Consider the following 20261-nt stretch of genomic DNA (forward strand, 5'->3'; position numbering starts at 1 on the left):
CGCACCATGCTGCGACCATCCAGCAGTTGTCAATCACACTGGTGCAGAATGCCCTATTGCAAGAACTCCTTACCAGTCTTGTGGCCAGCATAGGAAAATGTTGCACTGGATGGACTGCTGTCTGTGGTGGTCACACATCCTATTAAGAACAGTGTCCCGCTTTCTGTACTGGTCAGGGCCCATCATGAGTCACAGTGACTTCAGTGTAACTATTGAATCTGAATAAGAGTGTAACTTCTGTTTGCCCCATTGCATATTTCTTTCAGTTATCTTCTGTACTATTCTGTGGAACTTCTTTCTATGTATGGTGCAAGCCGATTGAGCTGTGTCAATTGTCAGTGACACATGTGCGAAAGTTACTTTGTCCTAAGTTTTGCTCATCTGTGTATTTTCAACTTACAAATATATTCTAGGGCAACATTGTTTTATGTAGAGGCATCTGTGTTGTTTGTTCTTGCCAACTCTGAATGAATTAATTCTTGTATCCTAAATGGACAATAAATACAAACATGTACAGAATGAAGAAAAGCTTAAAAATGACATCATCCTTGAAAACTTAAATGCAGTACGATACCCATTTGATGAAAAATGTAAAATTAAATTGACTTTCCAAGAGCCAGAATATTTGGGATTTTATTACTTGTGAAAAATGCATACCACATAAAAGTAACAAATATTACATTCATATCAACAAATTTCAAACATTACTAATAAACTGTAACAAAATGAAATGAAGCTGCTGGCTGAATAAGTGATGAAACTACTATAATTGTATGCAGTCCTAATATGAAGGATATTCATGGTAAGTGTCTCGTCTCGGAAATGTTTCCTTCCTGTGGAATGGAAGTTCACACATAACTAGGTTCGCACATTTTCAAAAACCTGAAATGGCTATTGCCAGTTGGTATTTATTTCAATACTGCATAGCTGGTATGATGTTAGCTATCAAGGCACTGATCTAATTAGTAACTAGGTTTTCGAGATAATGATAGCTTGGATGTGATCGGGTGAAATGAAAATGACCTGGAAATAAGTTTTCTCAGTCGCTTAGCAGCCACAAGGGTCACCTGTGTTTCAAGGCTTCATTTCTGTCATACATCTCGAAGTTCAGAATGCGACACTTTCAAGTTGTACCACAAGAAAGATGAGATTTGGTTTACAGCCTCTTGTACCCCTGGAGAAAGGGTGGGACACGCACTTTCTGGTTCAGTTCGGCAACCCTTATGATGTACAGGGCAGGTAGCACTCACCGCAAGACTATGTTCTGTAGCACTTGCAACTTCAGTGTTTTGTCTGAAGCAGCAAAGTCACACTTCAGGCAGGCGAACTCCACAATGGAGGGATATCACTTGAAACAATCATTCATACACAATAGTAAAACACTACTATTAGGTGTGTTCAACGAAGCTTTCATTGCAATGAAAGTAAATTTGAGCAACTTTACAGTGTTGAATGTAATGTCCTGTTTTTTCCCCAAACTTATAATTTAAATCCAATTTCTTAACTGCTTGAGCAGTCAAAGATGCTTTTATGTGGTCAAACAATTTTTTGTGGCCAATAAAAAAATTATCGAGTGGGTAGGGCTTATGTGAAACCCACAGAAAGTAATGTAAAACCTGGCAATATTGACTAGCTTATGTCATCGGATTCACATTTAGTAAATTAATTCCAAATTATTTTGTACAAGTGTGGATTGCAAAAAGTTTCTGTTCTTTCAGGCATGCATATGAGCATTTTCTTTGATCTTTGCACAAATATTTTGGGGGTCTTCTATTACTATCATTATCTGGACTGGGTGGAGAATCACCTAAGCTAAAAAGCTCTCAGCACAGCCTCAGCCACCATACAACACTACACTACACTACATTACATAGCAGTACACTACTGTACTTGGTATCAGAACTAAAACTTGTTTTTCTCATTTTATCTTGATTGTTAGCCTCTGGCACACTGATGTTTGACTTGAGAACTGAAAAATGGCACCTCCTCTTCTTACTACCATCGGTCTCTCCAGTATCCCCTCCCCCCCTCCACCACTACCACAACATACAACAGCACAATAATGCAAATCTCCTATTACGCTTCAAATCATTAAACTAAAGTGACTAGACATCCTCATTTCATGGATAAAGTCCTCAATTTTGCCCTCAATTCCTTTAAAACTGATTGAGGACAGCAATTTTTTGTACTTATTTTTTCCTTAATTTTTGAAATTTCCCAAAATAACTGAAATAGGAAGAATATGCTGAACATTTTAAACTAGAACTCAACTGAATATACTAGTGCAACCAAATTAGGCATCGGTTACTTATTTAACTACAAGAAAACGGACTAATAAAGGTGTGGAACTAATTTGTGGTGCGAATGAGTTTTTACTTGGATTTAGAAATTATGCTATACTGATGGAAAACATACTGAAACATCAAACTAGGTCATCTGGATGATCCTGGTGTTATTTCTTTTCTGTTTTAATTGAAATATTTTCATACTGAGAAATAAATCTAATCTTTTTCAGCATCCACTTTCGTCAAAGTAAGTAAAGACTTAATAAGTAACTGTTCCATATGCTTCTTCAAACAATTCAGTGTTTTAATTTTTTTCTCATTTTTATTTTTTCTCCTCATTTGCTCAATTTTTTCACTGTTAGATTTGAAATTAAATTTTTCTGTCCTTTGCTGCCACCCTAGACAGCCACCTAGTCTTGGCTAATGGTAGAAATGGCAGTGTTCATTATTATGCTATGGACTGCTGTATTAACAGTTTCCTGGTAACATTATATCCATTGGCCCACTCCACTCCCACACTGTGTGTTCTTCAGTGCCGATTGCTCCACATTCTCAGATGTCTGTGTTGCATAGTTGTGATATGGATCACACTCCAATAGGTAGCATAGCATTCCCGTGTGTGGTGAGAAGTAAGTCTTTTTTATCTTTCTTTTATGTTAGGAAGAAACTGGTAGGTCCTCCTCCCTGTTTCTGCCTGTCCCACATTTCATCCCATTCTCTGATGATTGCCGCTATTTTCTCCTTTGATGTGCCTCTTATGCTCAGTAACTTCTCCACCTTATCTGTTCATCATTTTTGAGCCAATACTGTGCTCCTCTCTCTCTTACAATTAGGTCCACTGGTTGTAACTCTACGAGCATGCTCCTCTTGCCATCTGTCACAAGAGTATACCCCTCTGTGCTAGCTGAAGAGCCGGTGCTGTCTTAACCTTTCTGCTTCTATGATCCCATAAATCTCACCCCATAGCCAAATATAGTGATTACGATTGCTTTGTAGTATGTTGTTATTGCACTTAGAGACAGCTGAAAACTTCTTTGGCCAACTGATCCTATTTTGTTAAGGATTTTAATGTCTCTCTGGCAAATTGTTCCTGGATATGCATAAAGGTTTCTGTTTTTGTTGACCTCTAAACTGAGGTATCCATACACTGCTTTTTTTCTTTGTGGCATTTCTCACTTTTAGTAATGTTCCTTTTAGTAATGTATAAAATGTTTTGTGTGTTGTTATCATTAATTTATTTTCAATCCACAAATTGCTTAGTGTTTTGAGAACTTGCCTTATGCATTCTTCTAATTTTGTCCTCGTGTTGTCAGTACTACACAGCTCTGTAAAACTTGAGGATGAGATAGATAAAGTATCATAATATATTAACAACTCAGTGCAAATGAATGAACACGCAGGAATATGTTGCCAGAGGTCTCCTAGTCGTGCACAGAAAGCTGGACATCATATGGCATGAGGTCAGCATAACTATAATGCTAAATAGGGCTGGCGCTGCAATATGAGGCAGTTGAATAAACAGGAAAAGACAGCGTGTGTCAATCATCGAGCACTTAGGGTGTTCTTCATTACATCATGGCCCAAAAACTACACTTGGATTACTTTGCAGGGGAAAAATTGTTGGGAAACTGGAAGAAAGATGAGGTATGACAGGTGTAGCCCAGGACTTTGGTACTGCTCATAGCATTGTTGCAGGTTCATGGGGAGCATTCCAAACCACACACATTGCTGCCCGGAGAAGAGGTGGTTGACCACAGTCAATTACAACAGGAGACGACCGCTACATTGTGCCACTCACAAGGCGGACCCACATAATACAGTGGCTGTAACTGCAAACACATTTAAAAGGATTGCAAGACACAATATCATGCTCCACAGTGGCATGGCCACTGCAAGGGGTCGTCTTTCTGCCCAATGAACAGTGTGTTGTGCTCTGTTTACAGTTGCACGTCAATGGCACTGTTTGTGATGGTACCATGAGCATAGGAACTGAATGAACAAGAAGTAGGGTCACATGCTCTTCTCTAGTGAGAGCAGATACAGTCCAGGTAGTGATTCTATACATACCCTTATATGGTATGAGGGGGGAACACACATAGCATCTAGGAACACTGTCAAACTTCATCATTTTGGTGGGCCAGGTGTTACAGTGTGAGGAGTCATAACTTTGCATGGGCGTACTGCGCAGGGGTGCATTCAGACCAGATTTCATTTTTATGGATGACAATGCACAGTGCAATGCAGTGCTAAAGTGCAACAAATAATTATATCAAAATAAAAAAGTACAAAATCACATTAAAGGAACAAAAATACTCTTTAATTTAGACTAAAAAATAGATTGATCACAGCTAATACTATTGAGTATGTCCATAATTACAGGACCAAAAAACTCCTGCAGCAATATCACAACACATTTTAACAATCTTATGCAACAGTATACTGACACAGAGTCAACTTTTGTAGTTAATCTGTTCATCGAAAAAGTGTGCCTGAGAACCCAGCGACTGGAAACTTATTCAGATGATCTTGTAGCACGGCAGGAAACATACACAGGAACTTAAACCGCTGACCCATGTTGTCTTCATCAACCATCATTTGATAAGCTGCCAGAATAATTTTTCTTTTTTCAGAATCGCTCTGTGACAACAGCACCTAGTAGAAAAAAAATATTGTGATCAATTTTCCTTGTGGAAAGTAGACAGCAAAAGCTAATTTTAAAAAAAGATGTATAAAATCTGGTTACCTTTAGTCTCAAATCAATTCCCATGTTCTTTAAGAAGAACGACTGCGTCACTGGGCCAAATGTGATTAATTTTGTTTTAGCACGTTTTTTCAAATATTTGAAATCCACGTCTGCTGTAAGGTCTGCTAAACCAGGCTCAACCAAAGGGTGATGGATCTTTTGCTTTTTAAAAGCCTATGTAAAATGCAAATGTATTACATTGGATATCATACAAAATTAATGAAAATATTATGAAAAGGAAAGTTGCTACTCACCATATAGCGGAGATGTTGAGTTGCATACATGCATAACAAAAATACTGTCACAAATAAATAAAGCTTCTGGCTATTAAGGCCTTCATCAACAATACACACACACACACACACACACACACACACACATACACACACACACACCTGAAGTCTCAGGCAATTGAAACCATTCTGTCACACTTGCTTGAGGCTGCAATTGTGCATGTGCATGTGCATCAGTGTGTGTGTGTGTGTGTGTGTGTGTGTGTGTGTGTGTGTGTGTGTGTGTGTGTGTGTGTTTGGCGAAGGCCTTAATGACCGAAAGCTTTATTTATTTGTGACAGTCTTTTTGTTGTGCCTAACTGCGACTGAGCATCTCTGCTAAATGGTGAGTAGCAAATTTCCTTGTCATAATATTGTTACATTCCATCCTAGATTTTCCATTGTTTAATATTAATGAAAAATATTTTTTTATCAAAACTGTGCTTTGAAAAGAAATTACAATTAAAATAAAAAAGAGGAGGGATAACTGTAAGCAATTAAGCGCAGTTAGAAAATTAAATCTACTATTTATATATGAACTGATGAAAAGACCATACACACAAACAACCAAAACCAGAGGATGTGAGGTTGGGCACACAACCACATAAACATCAAAAGATCGATTTCAAGCATTGAAAATCAAATGCTTTATCACCAAAAATATTGAGGTGACAAAGAAAGGTGTAGAGACATTAAACAGATAAAAGAGTAAAGTGATTCAAAACCCTGCAGCATGGAAATAGGAAATCTGCAACATGGAAATAGGAAATCAAGCGAGGGAGAATTGTGATCAATAAACTGGAATTGCATTCAGGAGAACCAGTGTTCAAATCATCCTCTGGGTATTTAGATCCAGGTTTTCCACAGTTTCCTTAAGTGGTGGATGGTTCCCTTGACAAGTACATAGCTAAAACATAGTTTCCACATCTGAATGAGCACAGCTGAGGATGTGGTAAGCTACAGTGGCTTAAATAACCTGTTTATATGGTAGATTGTCATGGTAATTATAAGAAGCCTCCTGTCAGAGACAAATAGTGCAGTCACTAAGATAGTCCACATGTGATTGTAGGGTGTGAAAAAAGGGTCACCAAAGTTGAACACAAAAGATGGGATAAGTATAAATACAAGTATATAAGTATGAGTAGCCTCCAGCACATAGATATCATCACTAATAAAAGTAAAATGAGATCTGGAAGACAGCCATGTAACTCAATAAGTACTTATGCTGTTGCATAAGCACAGTAGTTCACTGTATGGCTAATATGGCTTGTGAATTCGTTTAAATAGTCAAAGATAATACAGTACTGAGACAAATAAATACATAAATAAATAAATCCATGGGCAGGCCATGAAAATGTTAGTATATGAGTGGTGTTCAGTGTGAAATAGCCACTACAAAATAATTTTATAATGTGTGTTCAATTAAACACTGAGCTGACAGAAACATTATAAGATTTCTAACTATTTAGGTTTTCTGTGGTTTTCCTAAAGCATTTCAGGCATATGCCGGGATACTTCCTTCAGTAAAGTCACATCTGGCCCTCTGTCCAACACTCATAAAAAAGTACTTATGTGGTGGTGTGCTAAAAAATAATGCCTACAAATTTTTTAAGTGAAAATTCTTAAAGCGTTTTAAACAAAATAAACATTATTAACATTCTACATCTTTATTCTTTATGTCTACATAGTTATTTCTCAACATAATTACCCTGCCAACAAACAAATTTCCCCAGCAAGAGACCAATTTATCGATATCATCTCTGTAGAGTGTTTGACTTTGTTGATGGAGGTACAACCTCACCTCTGCGTGCACTGCTTCATCACTATCAAAGTGAAGTCCTCAAATGTGTTTTCTTAAGTTTTGGAAACAAATGAAAATTGTACGTGGTCACTGGGATTGTATGGACGGTGAAAGATGACAGTGAAGCCAAATTGTTGGATTGTTGCAGTGCTCGTGGGTGATTTGGCATATGATGGTTCTATTTCTGCCAGAATCAGTAGGATCCTCCATGAACACAATATCAAGTATGTTTTCTGTCCACCCAGCAATATCTGGGGACTGGTGGGGAGTGTTAAAGATGACCTGGGTTTACAGAAACCAGAAATTTATAACATACCTTGTCAATGTGGCATGTCCTACATTGGCCAGACAATAAGAGCAGTGGATATCAGGTGCACAGAACATGAGAGGCACACCTGATTATGTCAGGTGACAAAGTCAGCCATTGCAGGAGTTTCACAGGAGAGCTTCTGTAAAGTTTGGAAGGTAGGAGACGAGATACTGGCAGAAGTAAAGCTGTAAGTACCGGGCGTGAGTTGTGCTTCGGTAGCTCAGATGGTAGAGCACTTGCCCGTGAAAGGCAAATGTCCCGAGTTTGAGTCTCGGTCGGGCACACAGTTTTAATCTGCCAGGAAGTTTCATATCAGCGCACACTCCACTGCAGAGTGAAAGTGTCATTCTGGAAACATCCCCCAGGCTGTGCTAAGCCATGTCTCCACTATATCCTTTCTTTCAGGAGTGCTAGTTCTGCAAGTTTCGCAGGAGAGCTTCTATAAAGTTTGGAAGGTAGGAGACGAGATACTGGCAGAAGTAAAGCTGTGAGTACAGGGCGTGAGTCATGCTTCGGTAGCTCAGATGGTAGAGCACTTGCCCGCGAAAGGCAAATGTCCCGAGTTCGAGTCTCAGTCGGGCACACAGTTTTAATCTGCCAGGAAGTTTCATGCAAGTACAGCACTGATATCTGGAAGAACACCCAACAACCCAAGATGTCATTAGATCTCTGGGAAAGCCCGAAGAATTATATTATTTGTCACTGTTGAACAGCCCCGTCTCAAATATAATTTAATAGGTATAATTCTCCCGAAGGCCACCTACGTAGCTGGGTGGTCAGTGCAGCTGACTGTCATGTGGGAGTTCCATGTCTGATTCCCGGTACTGCCAGAGATTTTTCCTTTGTGGGAGGACTGGTACAGGGTGCACTCAGCCTCGTGAGGCCAACTGAGAAGCTTCTTGACCAATCAGTAGTGATTCCAAGATCAAGAAACCCAACAACAATCAGGAGAGTGGTTTGCTGATTACATGCCCCTCCATACCACTTCCAATGACACTATTAGCATACAGCAGTCGGTTGGGCCACATTGGCCCATGTAGGGCCAGAATGCAGAACTTTACCTTATTTTATCTTTAAATTCTCCCAAGCCAATGATGAAGAATAGGGCATATACATATCAAAATTGGCTAAACAAGTTAAAAGGACAGAAAATTACAAATTACCTGTTTGTAAAAATCTGAAGGAAGAGCAATGAACACTAATGTCAAAAATTCATACTCAATGCAGAACAAATCTTATTTTCTGTAAATAAATGAAGGAAAATGAGTCTGCCTTTTATGCCCTACAGAATATGATACACCTCTCCACTCACAAAAGTCAAAACTCAAATTTGGACCTATCCTTGAACACTATATGCAGGCAAGCATTTAATTCTAACAACAGATGCTTCCGCAACATGGTACAGGAGCAGTCTTGCCAAATAAAATGCTAGTGAATCACAATAACCCACTACATTTCATCCAAAACTTTGAGTCATGTCTAAATTAATTCTTTTTCAAACTGAGAAAGAAGCACTGGTCAACCAATATTGCAACTGGGTCACAACTATGATTCCCAGAAAGTCATATGCTTCCAAATGGACAGAGACAAATAATGTGCATTGGACGCAGACAAATAATGTGCAATATGTGAGTTTCCTATACAGCCAAGCACAGCAAGTGCCCACACTGCAGACAGCAGTAAAGCTCATTCACAAAGGATGGTATCATCCATCTGGCAACAGACTACAATAAGCTCTCCTGGGAAGAGTACTCTACCTTTACCATTGAGGTTATAGAGCAATAACAATCATGATGTGACCCTCATGTGCTGAAAGAGAGTGTGCAGTATGTTGTTATCAGTTATGGAAATAAAACCTGGGCTCACAGTCAAAAAGCTTCTCTCCCTAGTTAACACTCCAAGAGTCCTACAACTAAATACACAGAAATTATGCCAGCCCATGTTGCTAGTTATGAACAACATGGCAAACTTCCAACTTATAATACATATTATGATATTTCACACCACAGAGGCCATTGTACAGAGAAAATCTTCACAATAGGATAGGTCTAACATACCCTAAAATCAGATGAGGCTACATTTCATGATGAGCTACTTTGAAGTTTTCTATCACTGAAATGGGATTGAATGCCCAATAACTCACATGTTTACCCACACTCTAAATGCAAACCACAATGGACAGTAACATGGAACTGAATGCCTGACAACTCACTTGTCTACCCACACTTGAAATGAAAAGCACAAAGGACAGTAAGGACATTTATGCAGCAAATGATAAAATGCATGAACAAGTCATTAATTGAGGCAGCATTAACTCTTTTCTTGAATTCATACAAATTGACTTTGATAAGCAGAAACATAGCACATGTGTCAACAATGGATGCTACTCAGCCCTTTGATACAGTTGATAGTTGAGAAGCAATACTTGTGCTTCCACCCATATCACAGTAAGAACAACATCTGCCATAGAAATAAGCTGCATACTAAGAGACAATCATCTGTCTCCATCAGTACTACTATCTGGTCAAGGTCATCCACCTCAAGTAATGCCACACCTTGTCAGTCCAGCAACATCTATGTTCACTGGAACCGATGGGCGTGAAATCTCTTTCAGAGCCAGCTAAGGTAAAACCTACATCACTATCCTTACTACAGTTTTCAGCTGACAGCACTCCAGCCTTTAGAGGCCTTAACAATGTTAGTTGACAACACATACCCAGTAGGTTTTGAGCTACTCACAGCAATACCATCAATTATTCTGCCTCTTTTGCAATACTGTGAGCACGAACCTGGACAGTCCATCTCTACAAGTGAATTACATGGAGGAAGTATTTGATATCTTCATCAGAAGACACTATAGATTCAGGGAGCTCACAAGAGGAAGATGTTGTAGACGGCTCACAAGCAATATTCCCGAAGCAGGTGCTATAATTTTTTTACAAGAAAATTTTACAAAGCTAATGATATGCTGCTGCTATAAACAATCTCTCATTACCTGAATCAGGCTGAGGCACACATAGGTAACAACATGAGGGATAACAGCATTCGTCTTATGCTTGGAATTACCTTCATGGAGCAGAAAAATTAAATTTACTATGTTAAGCTTGGAATGGGCAAGAAAATTGATTACATCCTCTCAAAGAAGCCATCAAGGCATTTCCACTATTTAAGTTAAAGAAACCGCAGGAAACCTAAATCTATACAGCCAAACAGGAAACTAAGTTACCACCTTCCCAAAAGCAAGTCTGGTGTCTTACAACCAAATCACCTTGCTTGATACAAACCTTTCCATGCAATTGAAAAAATTGCAATTCATTTCAGTTTTGAGAAGAGTCACCAAACAGATGTACAAAACTGTAAGACTATATACTTGACATCAATCTGCTGTCCGACTGAGGAACATGATCTATTCAAAAAATCATTCAAATGGCTCTGAGCACTATGGGACTTAACATTGGAGGTCATCAGTCCCCTAGAACTTAGAACTACTTAAACCTAACTAACCTATGGACATCACACACATCCACGCCAGAGGCAGGATTCGAACCTGCAACCAGAGCGTCGCGCGGTTCCAGACTGAGGCGCCTAGAACCGCTCGGCCAAGCTGGCCAGCGAACATGATCTATGATTGTGTTTCTGGAAAGCAAAAATCTCCTCCAGAGGAATCAATACAGATCACAGAAACAATGACTTTGCAATACCTGATTCACTCGTTTAATCCATGAGACCCAGGTTGATGCCACATTCCTTGCCTTCCAGAAGGCATTTAATGAAGTTCCAAATAGTTGCAAAATATAGTGTATCAGACTCAAGAAGGACACAACAAATACCGCATGAGGCGGCCACCAAACAGGCAAAACCAGTCACCCAGTGCCTCTCGGTTTTGAGCACCAGCTTCCAGATGGTGCTCAAAAATCTGGATCACTTTCTGGTGATATTTTTCCAAAGCAACAAGCAATATCAAAGGTTATGAGACTTACATTACATAGAAGCTGAATGCAGTGCCGAAATTTTTGCAAAGCATGCAACATTCCTGTTGTGTTTAAAAATAAAGTAGAGCAGGAGCTTGACCTTCTCGAACCGAATGAGGTTACAGAAGTCATAACCAGCAGCCAATGGGTAATACCAGTCATAGCTGTACAGAAACCGAGCAGCTCACTATCCATCTGAAGAGATTTCAAAGCAATGGTCAATGTTCAGTCTATTTCTGCCTCATATCCTATTCCCAAGCTGGTAGAATTGATGTCAAAATTAGCTGGTGGTGTGGACTTCGCCAAGCTGCATCTTACAGAACTGTATTTGCAAATCCCTTTGGACATGGACACTCACGGATTTTGGTGATAAATATTACAATTGGTCTCTACTACTACAAATGGTTACCCTTTGGAATAGTCGGTGCACCAAGTTTGTTTCAGCAATATTTAGAACAATTAATCTGGAAAGTTCCTTGACAATTTAAGTGAGCCAGGCACAACTCCATAGGAACTCTTACAGAATTTGCAATCTGTTTTTCTGTTTCCAAAATCATAAAATTGGTAAATTTGGAATACAACAAGGCAAGTGGATCTTCTTTCAACATGAAGTACAATACTTAGGACACATACTGTCTCAAGCCAATGCTGCCCCATTCTGATGCTATTAAAAATCTGCCAACCCCCACATGGATGTCAAGCAATTATGTTCAGTATTTGGACAAATAAAAATTGTTACTGGAAGTTTCTCCCTTGTGCAGCTTCCACCAGTGAACCACTGATCAAGTTGTTACATAAAGGCCCCAAGTGGAAATGGAACAGTCTATGTCATTGTGCATTTCACAAATTAAAACAGTATTTGCTTCATGCCAAATATCTTCTGACATCTGATCCAGTCAAAGTTCTCACAATTGCTGCAAATGTTTCAAGTTATGGCACAGGTGTCATTCTGTTGCATCAGCATTGTGGTTTTGAAAGACCAGTAGCTTTCACTTCAAAAGAGTCTAACAGTGCCACAAAGAAATCACAGTCAAATTAAGAAAGAGGCAGTCAAGAAATATCATGATTAAATTTATGAATGTAAATTTGTCCTCCTCACAGACTACATTGAAACCTCTTTATAACGTTTCTCCATATAATGTTTCCTTCTACATTACATCCATTTTTTTCGGTCCCTACTAAAAGCCCATATAAACAATGTTAAATTTTCCTCTTTACTGAGTTTCCTCTATATTACAATTTCCTCCATGTAATGCTCATATTTTTGGAACCCTGGTCAATTATTTACCTCTTTATAACGTTTAAGTGACTGGATGTAGACACACAGTTTTCCGTTCTGTGGATTCACAATTTGCACCGGCTCAGAAAGCCCGTGCTCAGTGTATTTCACATGTCAGTGGCAGAACCTGGTCACATGATATGTGATGCACATTCTGCTTGCGATCTTTTTGGTGCCATTTCAGTCAATGCTTTGTATTCATAGCGTGTTGTGTGAGCTGCACAGCAAACAGTTTGTGTGTCTAGTGAGAGTGTGTCTTCAATATAACCTTTTTTTTAACAAAAAAAAAAAAGCTTTTATCAGTGGACATGAGTGAAAAGTGGAAGAACATTTCTGTGGAAGAGAAGTTTTTTGTTATTAAAGAAAGTGGAGGCATCTCCTGGTGAGAGTCACGTGGAGCTAGCGAAACAATTTCAACTGGTACACTCAACACTACTATGAAAACAGATCGTTGATAATGGAAGGGTTTGAGAATTGTGGAAATTCGAAACGTATGCGTGTGAAACCCTCGACTTACGATGAAATGGAGGAAGTTTTATTAACTTGGTTTCAGAAAGCACGTGCTGCAAACATTCCTATAAACTTAACTATTCTGAAGGAGAAGGTGCTTCAAATATCACTGCAGTTAGGAATGGAAAATTTTAAGGCATCCAGTGGATGACAGCATCATGGTGGTGTATACAAAGCGGAATGTGGAGAAAGTAAAAGTGTGGACGAACCAGCTGCAACTCAGTGGATGCAGACTCTCCCTAATCTGATACATGGCTACAAAGTGGGTGACATTTATAACACTGACGAAAGCGGCATGTTTTTTCAATTTAATGCTGGATAAGACATTTACTTTTCGTGGGGAAAATTGCCATGGTGGTAAGAAGATCAAGAAACGTCTTACTGTTTTGTTGTGTGCAAATGCCGATGACAGTGAAAAACTGAAACCTTTGGTTATCGGGAAGCCAAAAACTTCGAGGTGCTTCAAAAACATTTCCACGTTTCTGTGCAAATACACAAACAATGGCAAGGCATGGATGACGAGTGATGTATTTTTACGTTTTCTCAGAGAATTTGATGCCAAAATGTGGAGTGCTGCAAGAAAAGTGCTGCTGTTTGTGGATAGATGTGCAGCACATCCACCAGACGTATCCTTTCTGAGAAATGTGAAAGTAATTTTCCTGCCACCCAAATGCACCAGCCACCTGCAACCTTTGGACTTGGGAATAGTACACACCCTTAAGGTTAAATATAGGACAGCCCTTGTAAAAAAAAAAAAAAAAAGAAGCCTTGAATTTGATGGACCAAAGGAAACCGGGAAGCCATCAGAGCTCACAACTGAAGCTGAATATTTTACATGCAATGAATTTAATTATGTACTCATGGAGGGAAGTCAGTGCTGAAACTATTAAAAACTGTTTCACAAAAGCGGATTCTGTGAGAATGAGATGGCAGCTCCTGTGGAAGCTGTTGCAAGTGATCTGCAAGAGTTTCAGGAATTAATAGGGAGTGATTCTGTTACTTTTGAGGACTTAGTGGCTATGGATGACAACGTGGCAGCTACAGGAGTACAAAGTATTGAGGAGCTGACTGCAGAGAGAAGCTTGGAGAATAATAGTGGTACTGAAAGTGAAAGTGAAAGTGACAGTGACAAGGTAGATGACCCTGTGCCCTCATATCCTAAGGCAGCTGAAGCCTTTGAAACATTCAGGAGATATATGATGGCCCATAGACTTGAGGACAGAACGAGCAATAAATGATTGCCATACAGTCAAGGAGAAATAGGAAACAAACATGCTTGCTTGAATATTTAAAAAAAATCATAGGTATGTGATTTTCAGATTGCATAGGTTCCTAGAGTTTTGTTCAAACTTAAGTTCCATTCCATAATTTAATTATTAAAGTAATTTTTTTGCAACTAATTCTTTTTTAATCTGCACTACTTACTTTGTTTTTATGTAATATGTGCAGTATATCATAAACAAAATTTGGCTCTTATTCTATAAGTGGGTCAACTGAAGAACGGAATACCACCTGTCAGCTTTGGACAACGATATCATATCTTAAGAATCTGTTATAACTTTTTACAGTACAAACTGATCCATTTACTTACACCCATCCACCGACTGGGCCCCATTTTTTATTTACAAAAAAACTAATCATTTATACATTGATCATTTGCAATGAATATCATATTATGGTATTGTGAAAATTTAAAATGTCATCTATGGCACCATTTGTCAAAGCTGATTAGTGGTATCCCTATCTTAAGTAATGCTCTATAATTATTATTTGGAAGCCTTCCTCTTTATAGTGTTTTCCTCTATACAGTGTTCAGAATTTGTGGTCCCTTGAAAAACGTTATATAGAGGTTTCACTGTATATACCTTTAGGGATATATTTGGACCAAACAATACAGTTTCTACATGGACAGCTCAACATTTGCAGCGCTGGGAACTATTTTTGTTGAATCACAACAACTAAATTCTATTCACAGTTTGACTCACCAGCTGTTGTTTGTTTTTCAGTAGATATCAGTAATCAAGAAACTGTGGAAAATCTCCCAGTAAACACCAATTTAACTGGCAAACTTGTGTCTAAAGATTTTCTTTTGTCTAAGATTAAACATTATATTCAAATGGAATGGCCTAATAATAAGAAGTTACTTAATCAACCAGAGATTAAATGTATGAAGGTGTCAGTGTGGTGTATTCGGAATCAGGCAAGACGCGAGTGGTTATCCTTGTGGTGCTTAAATCAATGCCAGTGGGGCACAGTTCATAGAAAATGCATTGCCAGAGTGCATTGCTACTGAAAAAATGTTGAAAAAGACATCAAAATGATGCTGGCTAAATGCCATTTATGTCTGCCTCAACAATATTTTCCATGGCCACAGGCAGCAGAACCCTGGTAATGTCTGCAGACTAATTTTGCAGTATTCTTTTTAGGAAGCAATTGGCCTATCCTCATCAATGCTTTCTCCAACTTTCCACTTATGATACACTTGTCGTTAGCACCTTCAACAAAGACTATTTCAGTCTTCTCAAAGGTCTTTCCTGTTGAAGGTTTGCCACAATCTATTGTCACTGACAGTGGCACACAGTTCTGTCCACAGGAGTTTAAAATATTTTGTGAAACCAATAGCATTTGACACTTCAGAACTGCACAGTTTCGTCCTGAGGTCAATGGACTTGCTGAAAGATTCATAAAACTTTCAAGTCACAAATGACAAAGTTCAACAGTGCAATAAAGACAATGCTTTTTGATCTTCCTCTCTCAGTACACAGCCACTCCACACAATGCACAATCTTCAGCTAAGAAACTCCATGGAAAACCATACTGAACACTGATGTCGATTTTTAAGTCATTCGTGCATACACAAGCCAAGCTTTAACAACAGCTGATTTTTTTTTAATGATCCGGTACTCATTTTAACGTACAAGTAAGGAAAAAGGACCTGGCTACCAGGCATAGTCATAGAGCCGCTCATCAATGTCATGTTTCAAATTACCAGGTATAGAAGTACAAAATCGGAATTTGGTTGCAAATAATTACACGTCTGTTGTTTGAAACTGGTAAACAATATTTTATTCAAAATAATCTCCATTGCCATTTATACATTTCTCCCACCTCTCCTGCAGGCTATGAATGCCACGCTAAAAAGCAGTTCTTCTTTTGAAGCAAACCAGTCAGCAAGACATTTTCGTACATTTTCATATGGATTGAAGTGTTGTTCAGCGAGAGCATGTCCCAGTGATGCAAACAGATGGTAATTGCACAGAGCCAAATCTGGAGAATATGCCGCTTGCCCTAGTGTTTCCCAACTGAATGCCTCAATCATTTCCCTGACCCATTTTGCTGTGTATGATGGGTCATTATCATGGAGCAGTATGACTGTGTGTTACCTTTTTCCATATTCTGGTCTTTTTCATGTAATGTTCAATTTAAATTGATCATTTGCTGTTGGTAGCGATCAGTGTTAATGGTTTCACCAGGTGTTAGCACTTCATAATAGATGACACCCTTCTAATCCCACCAAACACAGAGCATTGTCTTTTCTCCAAAGTGATTTGGTCTTTCAGTGGATATCAATGGTTTGCCTGGATTCACCCATAATTTACAATGCTTAGGATTCTCAAAATATATCCATTTTTCATCACCTGCCACTATTTGATGGAGAAATGAATTTCTTTTGTATCTGGCAAGCAGTATTTCACAAGCGGTCTTTCGATTTCCTTGCTGTCTTTCATTCAGTTCATGCGGAAGCACATTTCCCATAGCTTTCAACTGAAGATAAATGGCTTTCTGTGCCACACTCAATTGTTTGACGAGCTCCTGTTGAGTTTGAGTGTCAGCTTCATCCAGAAAGGCCTGCAATTCGTAGTCTTTGAACTTTTTGGTGGTTTCCTGCACTCGTCATTTCTCACGTCAAAATTCCACTTTTGAATTTTTCGAACCACTCAGAACACTGTGTTTCCCCAAGGGCAGCAGTTTTCTTCAAATGATAACAGACAACCAATGCTGTATGCAAATTGTAGTTGGTAGGCACAAAACTCAACATGTACACGGGCTTGAAACAGATACCAACGTATGGAACTTGAGTTACTGTGTGTTGACATTCGTCGTCAGCTGTTACAGAAAACAGATGGCATTGCAGACTTGGTCTCATGGGCCCTACAGTGATGGCTAGCACCACCTGTAGGAAAAATCCTGTTCCAAACTTCTACAGCTGGTAAATGTTCAAACACAGTGGCAACCATAAAAATTAAATCAAGCCACACTCCACTCACATGCATATAGAACTCATAGGATATTTTCTTTTACACAGTCAGAAGACCTGTACACAGCCAGCCATCTGACGAACCTGACGATGAAGCTGGCAGCTGCCTCCCCCCCCCCCCCCACCCCCCCACCCCCACCTCAAGCAGTGTGGCCCAGCTGCACCCTGCCAGTGATGAACCAACAGAAGTGAATGTCGCACCTCACATCTCAGACCAGGCTGATGTCAAAATGCTCTGCTCCCTCACTGTTGTTTTGAGCAGTTTTCTCATGGTGGTGCACATGAATGCTGGGGGCAGCAAAATATGTGCACCCACCAAATATGCACACTGGCAAGCAAGAAAGCAGGGTGCTAATGAAGTCAGTTGGCTTCATCAGGTCTGATTCACTGCCCGGTTCAAGAGAGAGGGACGTAGTACACCAGGCTCAAGGGGTACACAACAAATACCATGAGAGACTACCACCACACGGGCACAACCACTTGCCATGTACCTCTTAGTTCCATGCAGCGGCCTCCAGATGGCACTCATGAATCCTGACTACTTTTTGCTTCCATGCCACATCCATCGAGGATCATACTCATCCATTGATAATGTTGCTGACCACTGAAGAGACTGCTGTCAATCAGAGACTACTTTGATTCCATCTACTACCGGCGGAGATGGAAATCCTTCCTCTGACAGGCAGAAAAGATGACACACTGCTGAAGTACAGTTCCTGGAATTATGCTACAGGTGACATTTCCACAAATTCCATTCTGAAGCTTACATTCCAACTTAGCAGTCACTGTTTACTGAGCAGCAGACATAGTCTAATACATATATCTGAATAATTACTTTCAGTTATTATGACACTATCACAGACTGCCAAGAGACAACAAGGTTATTTAGATTTCAATGTGAGTATAGGATGTCTAGTGCCATGCATCACACTGTTACCAAAGTTAAGTACTACACTGTATCACAATTGCTAATAAATGTTGTTATTTCTTATTGTGCTGCCATATCCCTATTCTAATGCTGCCCTGTCAAGCAGTGTAAAATTTGATAGTACTAACGTGCAGCCTGTTAATGAACTATAGCAGTAAACAAGTTTTCTTGTACACTGGATGTTTGTCCTGAATTAATAGTAACACTGAGTAACAACATCCCAACACATAATGAACATGCTGTGAACATAGCCAGTGGTACACAGCAATACTACAAGGGGATGCCACCACGCACACGACATGCCAGAGGCCCCTAAGTTCTGACCAACTGCCTTCAGGTGGTACTCACATTACAGAACTACATTTTGCTTCCACCACGAGCCCATCAACACATCATATCCATCCACTGACAGTGTCGTCAGCTGCCACAGAGAGTGCTGGCAATTAGAACTACTTTGCTTCCACAAAGTGAGGTGCTGATGGACATTCTTCTGTCAAGTGGGACATAACAAAATGCACTGCTGATATTCGTTCAGTTCTGTCAGATCCAGCAGTTCCACCAGGTTATGCAATTATGGCAGATCCAGTTAGTTACTGACGATATGTGCAGTTTGCCTAGTCAGTGTATGCTCATAGCCTGGACCATTCACAGCTTCCAAGTCTCAAGCTCAATTACAAACAGTTATCGTGACTTTCTTATAAACTGCCAGTGACAGCAAAGCCAACAGAACACTTTCAATAGTCAGTTCTTATCAATTGTGTTAGGTATAGTACATCAAAAGCCATGCTTCGGGCTACCACAAAAGTTAAGTACTACCAATGTATGTAAATGATATTTATTGCTCTACAATGTGTTACCATATTTATTTTATAGAGCTGCCCTGTGACTATATATATACACCTAATGTTTCTTTGCCTTGGATGATTTATAGACAATAAGTGCACCGTCACCATGATTTATGATGGTTCCCTGCACATGACAAATGGTGAGACATGGTACTCAATAGATTGTGAGATCACCAAGGATAGCTTTACAACATGCTCTCACTTTAGCCACATGGTTGTAAGGAGTTCTTGTGGTAGGGGTGTTCCATTCCTTCAACAGCATAACTGACAACTGGTGCATGGTCATTGGTATGTGTGGATGTGCTGCAGGAAGTCTCCCCAATACATCCCACACGTGCTCAATGAGATTTAAGGCAAGGGAATGGGCAGCCCAGTCTATTCGCTGAATATCCTCTAGTTCCTAGAGGTCCTCTGCCTGCTCAGTTTGATACAGTGGTGCATTGTTGTTCAGAAAAATGAAATCAGGGCCAAATGCACCCCTGAAGAGGTGCACATGGGGAAGGGGTACAGTGTCACAATAAAGCTGATCAGTGAGTGTTTTGTGTTCAAAGATCAGGAGGTCAGTATGCCCACGTAACATTATGCCTCCCCACTCCACAACACCTGAACCGCCAAAACGATCAACATCTACATCTACACCTACATGGATACTCTACAAATCACATTTAAGTTCCTGGCATTGAACGAATTTCACAATTCACTTATTGTTCCAATCTCATACAGTATGGGGAAAGAATGAAAAACCTATATCTTTCCGTACAAGCTCTGATTTCCCTTATTTTATTATGGTGATCATTTCTCCTCTGTATTTTCGCATTTGGAAGACAAAGCTCAACAATGTTCCTAGGTGCATTCTATGTTTCCACCTCTCGCCATATGAGCATACATAATGCAGCCAGGAACATTGTTGAACATGACTGTTTTGGAGGTTCAGGCATTATGGTGGGGGAGGCACAATGTTTAAGGGGTGTATTGACCTCCAATACTTTGGTCAGGATACACTATCTGGTCAACGTTATTGTGACACTGTACTCCTTCCTCATATGTATCTTTTCCGAG

The 20261-nt window shown here is 39.6% G+C and overlaps 1 protein-coding gene across 2 annotated transcripts in view; it reads right to left on the reverse strand.

The window, feature by feature from the left end:
• Positions 1–4580: 4580 nt before the first annotated feature.
• The window catches only part of LOC126299148 (protein arginine methyltransferase NDUFAF7, mitochondrial), a 70299-nt gene continuing 54618 nt past the window's right edge, over positions 4581–20261 (reverse strand). For both annotated transcript variants that reach the window (XM_049990916.1, XM_049990917.1), the window contains 2 exons: positions 5029–5202; positions 4581–4937 (listed from right to left, as the gene is read on the reverse strand). In XM_049990916.1, coding sequence (XP_049846873.1) covers positions 4758–4937; positions 5029–5202 — 354 coding nt within the window. In that variant the 3' untranslated portion in view covers positions 4581–4757. The remainder of the gene's footprint in view (positions 4938–5028; positions 5203–20261) is intronic.

This window comes from Schistocerca gregaria, chromosome X (assembly GCF_023897955.1).
Source record: "Schistocerca gregaria isolate iqSchGreg1 chromosome X, iqSchGreg1.2, whole genome shotgun sequence".
Classification (NCBI taxonomy): domain Eukaryota; kingdom Metazoa; phylum Arthropoda; class Insecta; order Orthoptera; family Acrididae; genus Schistocerca; species Schistocerca gregaria.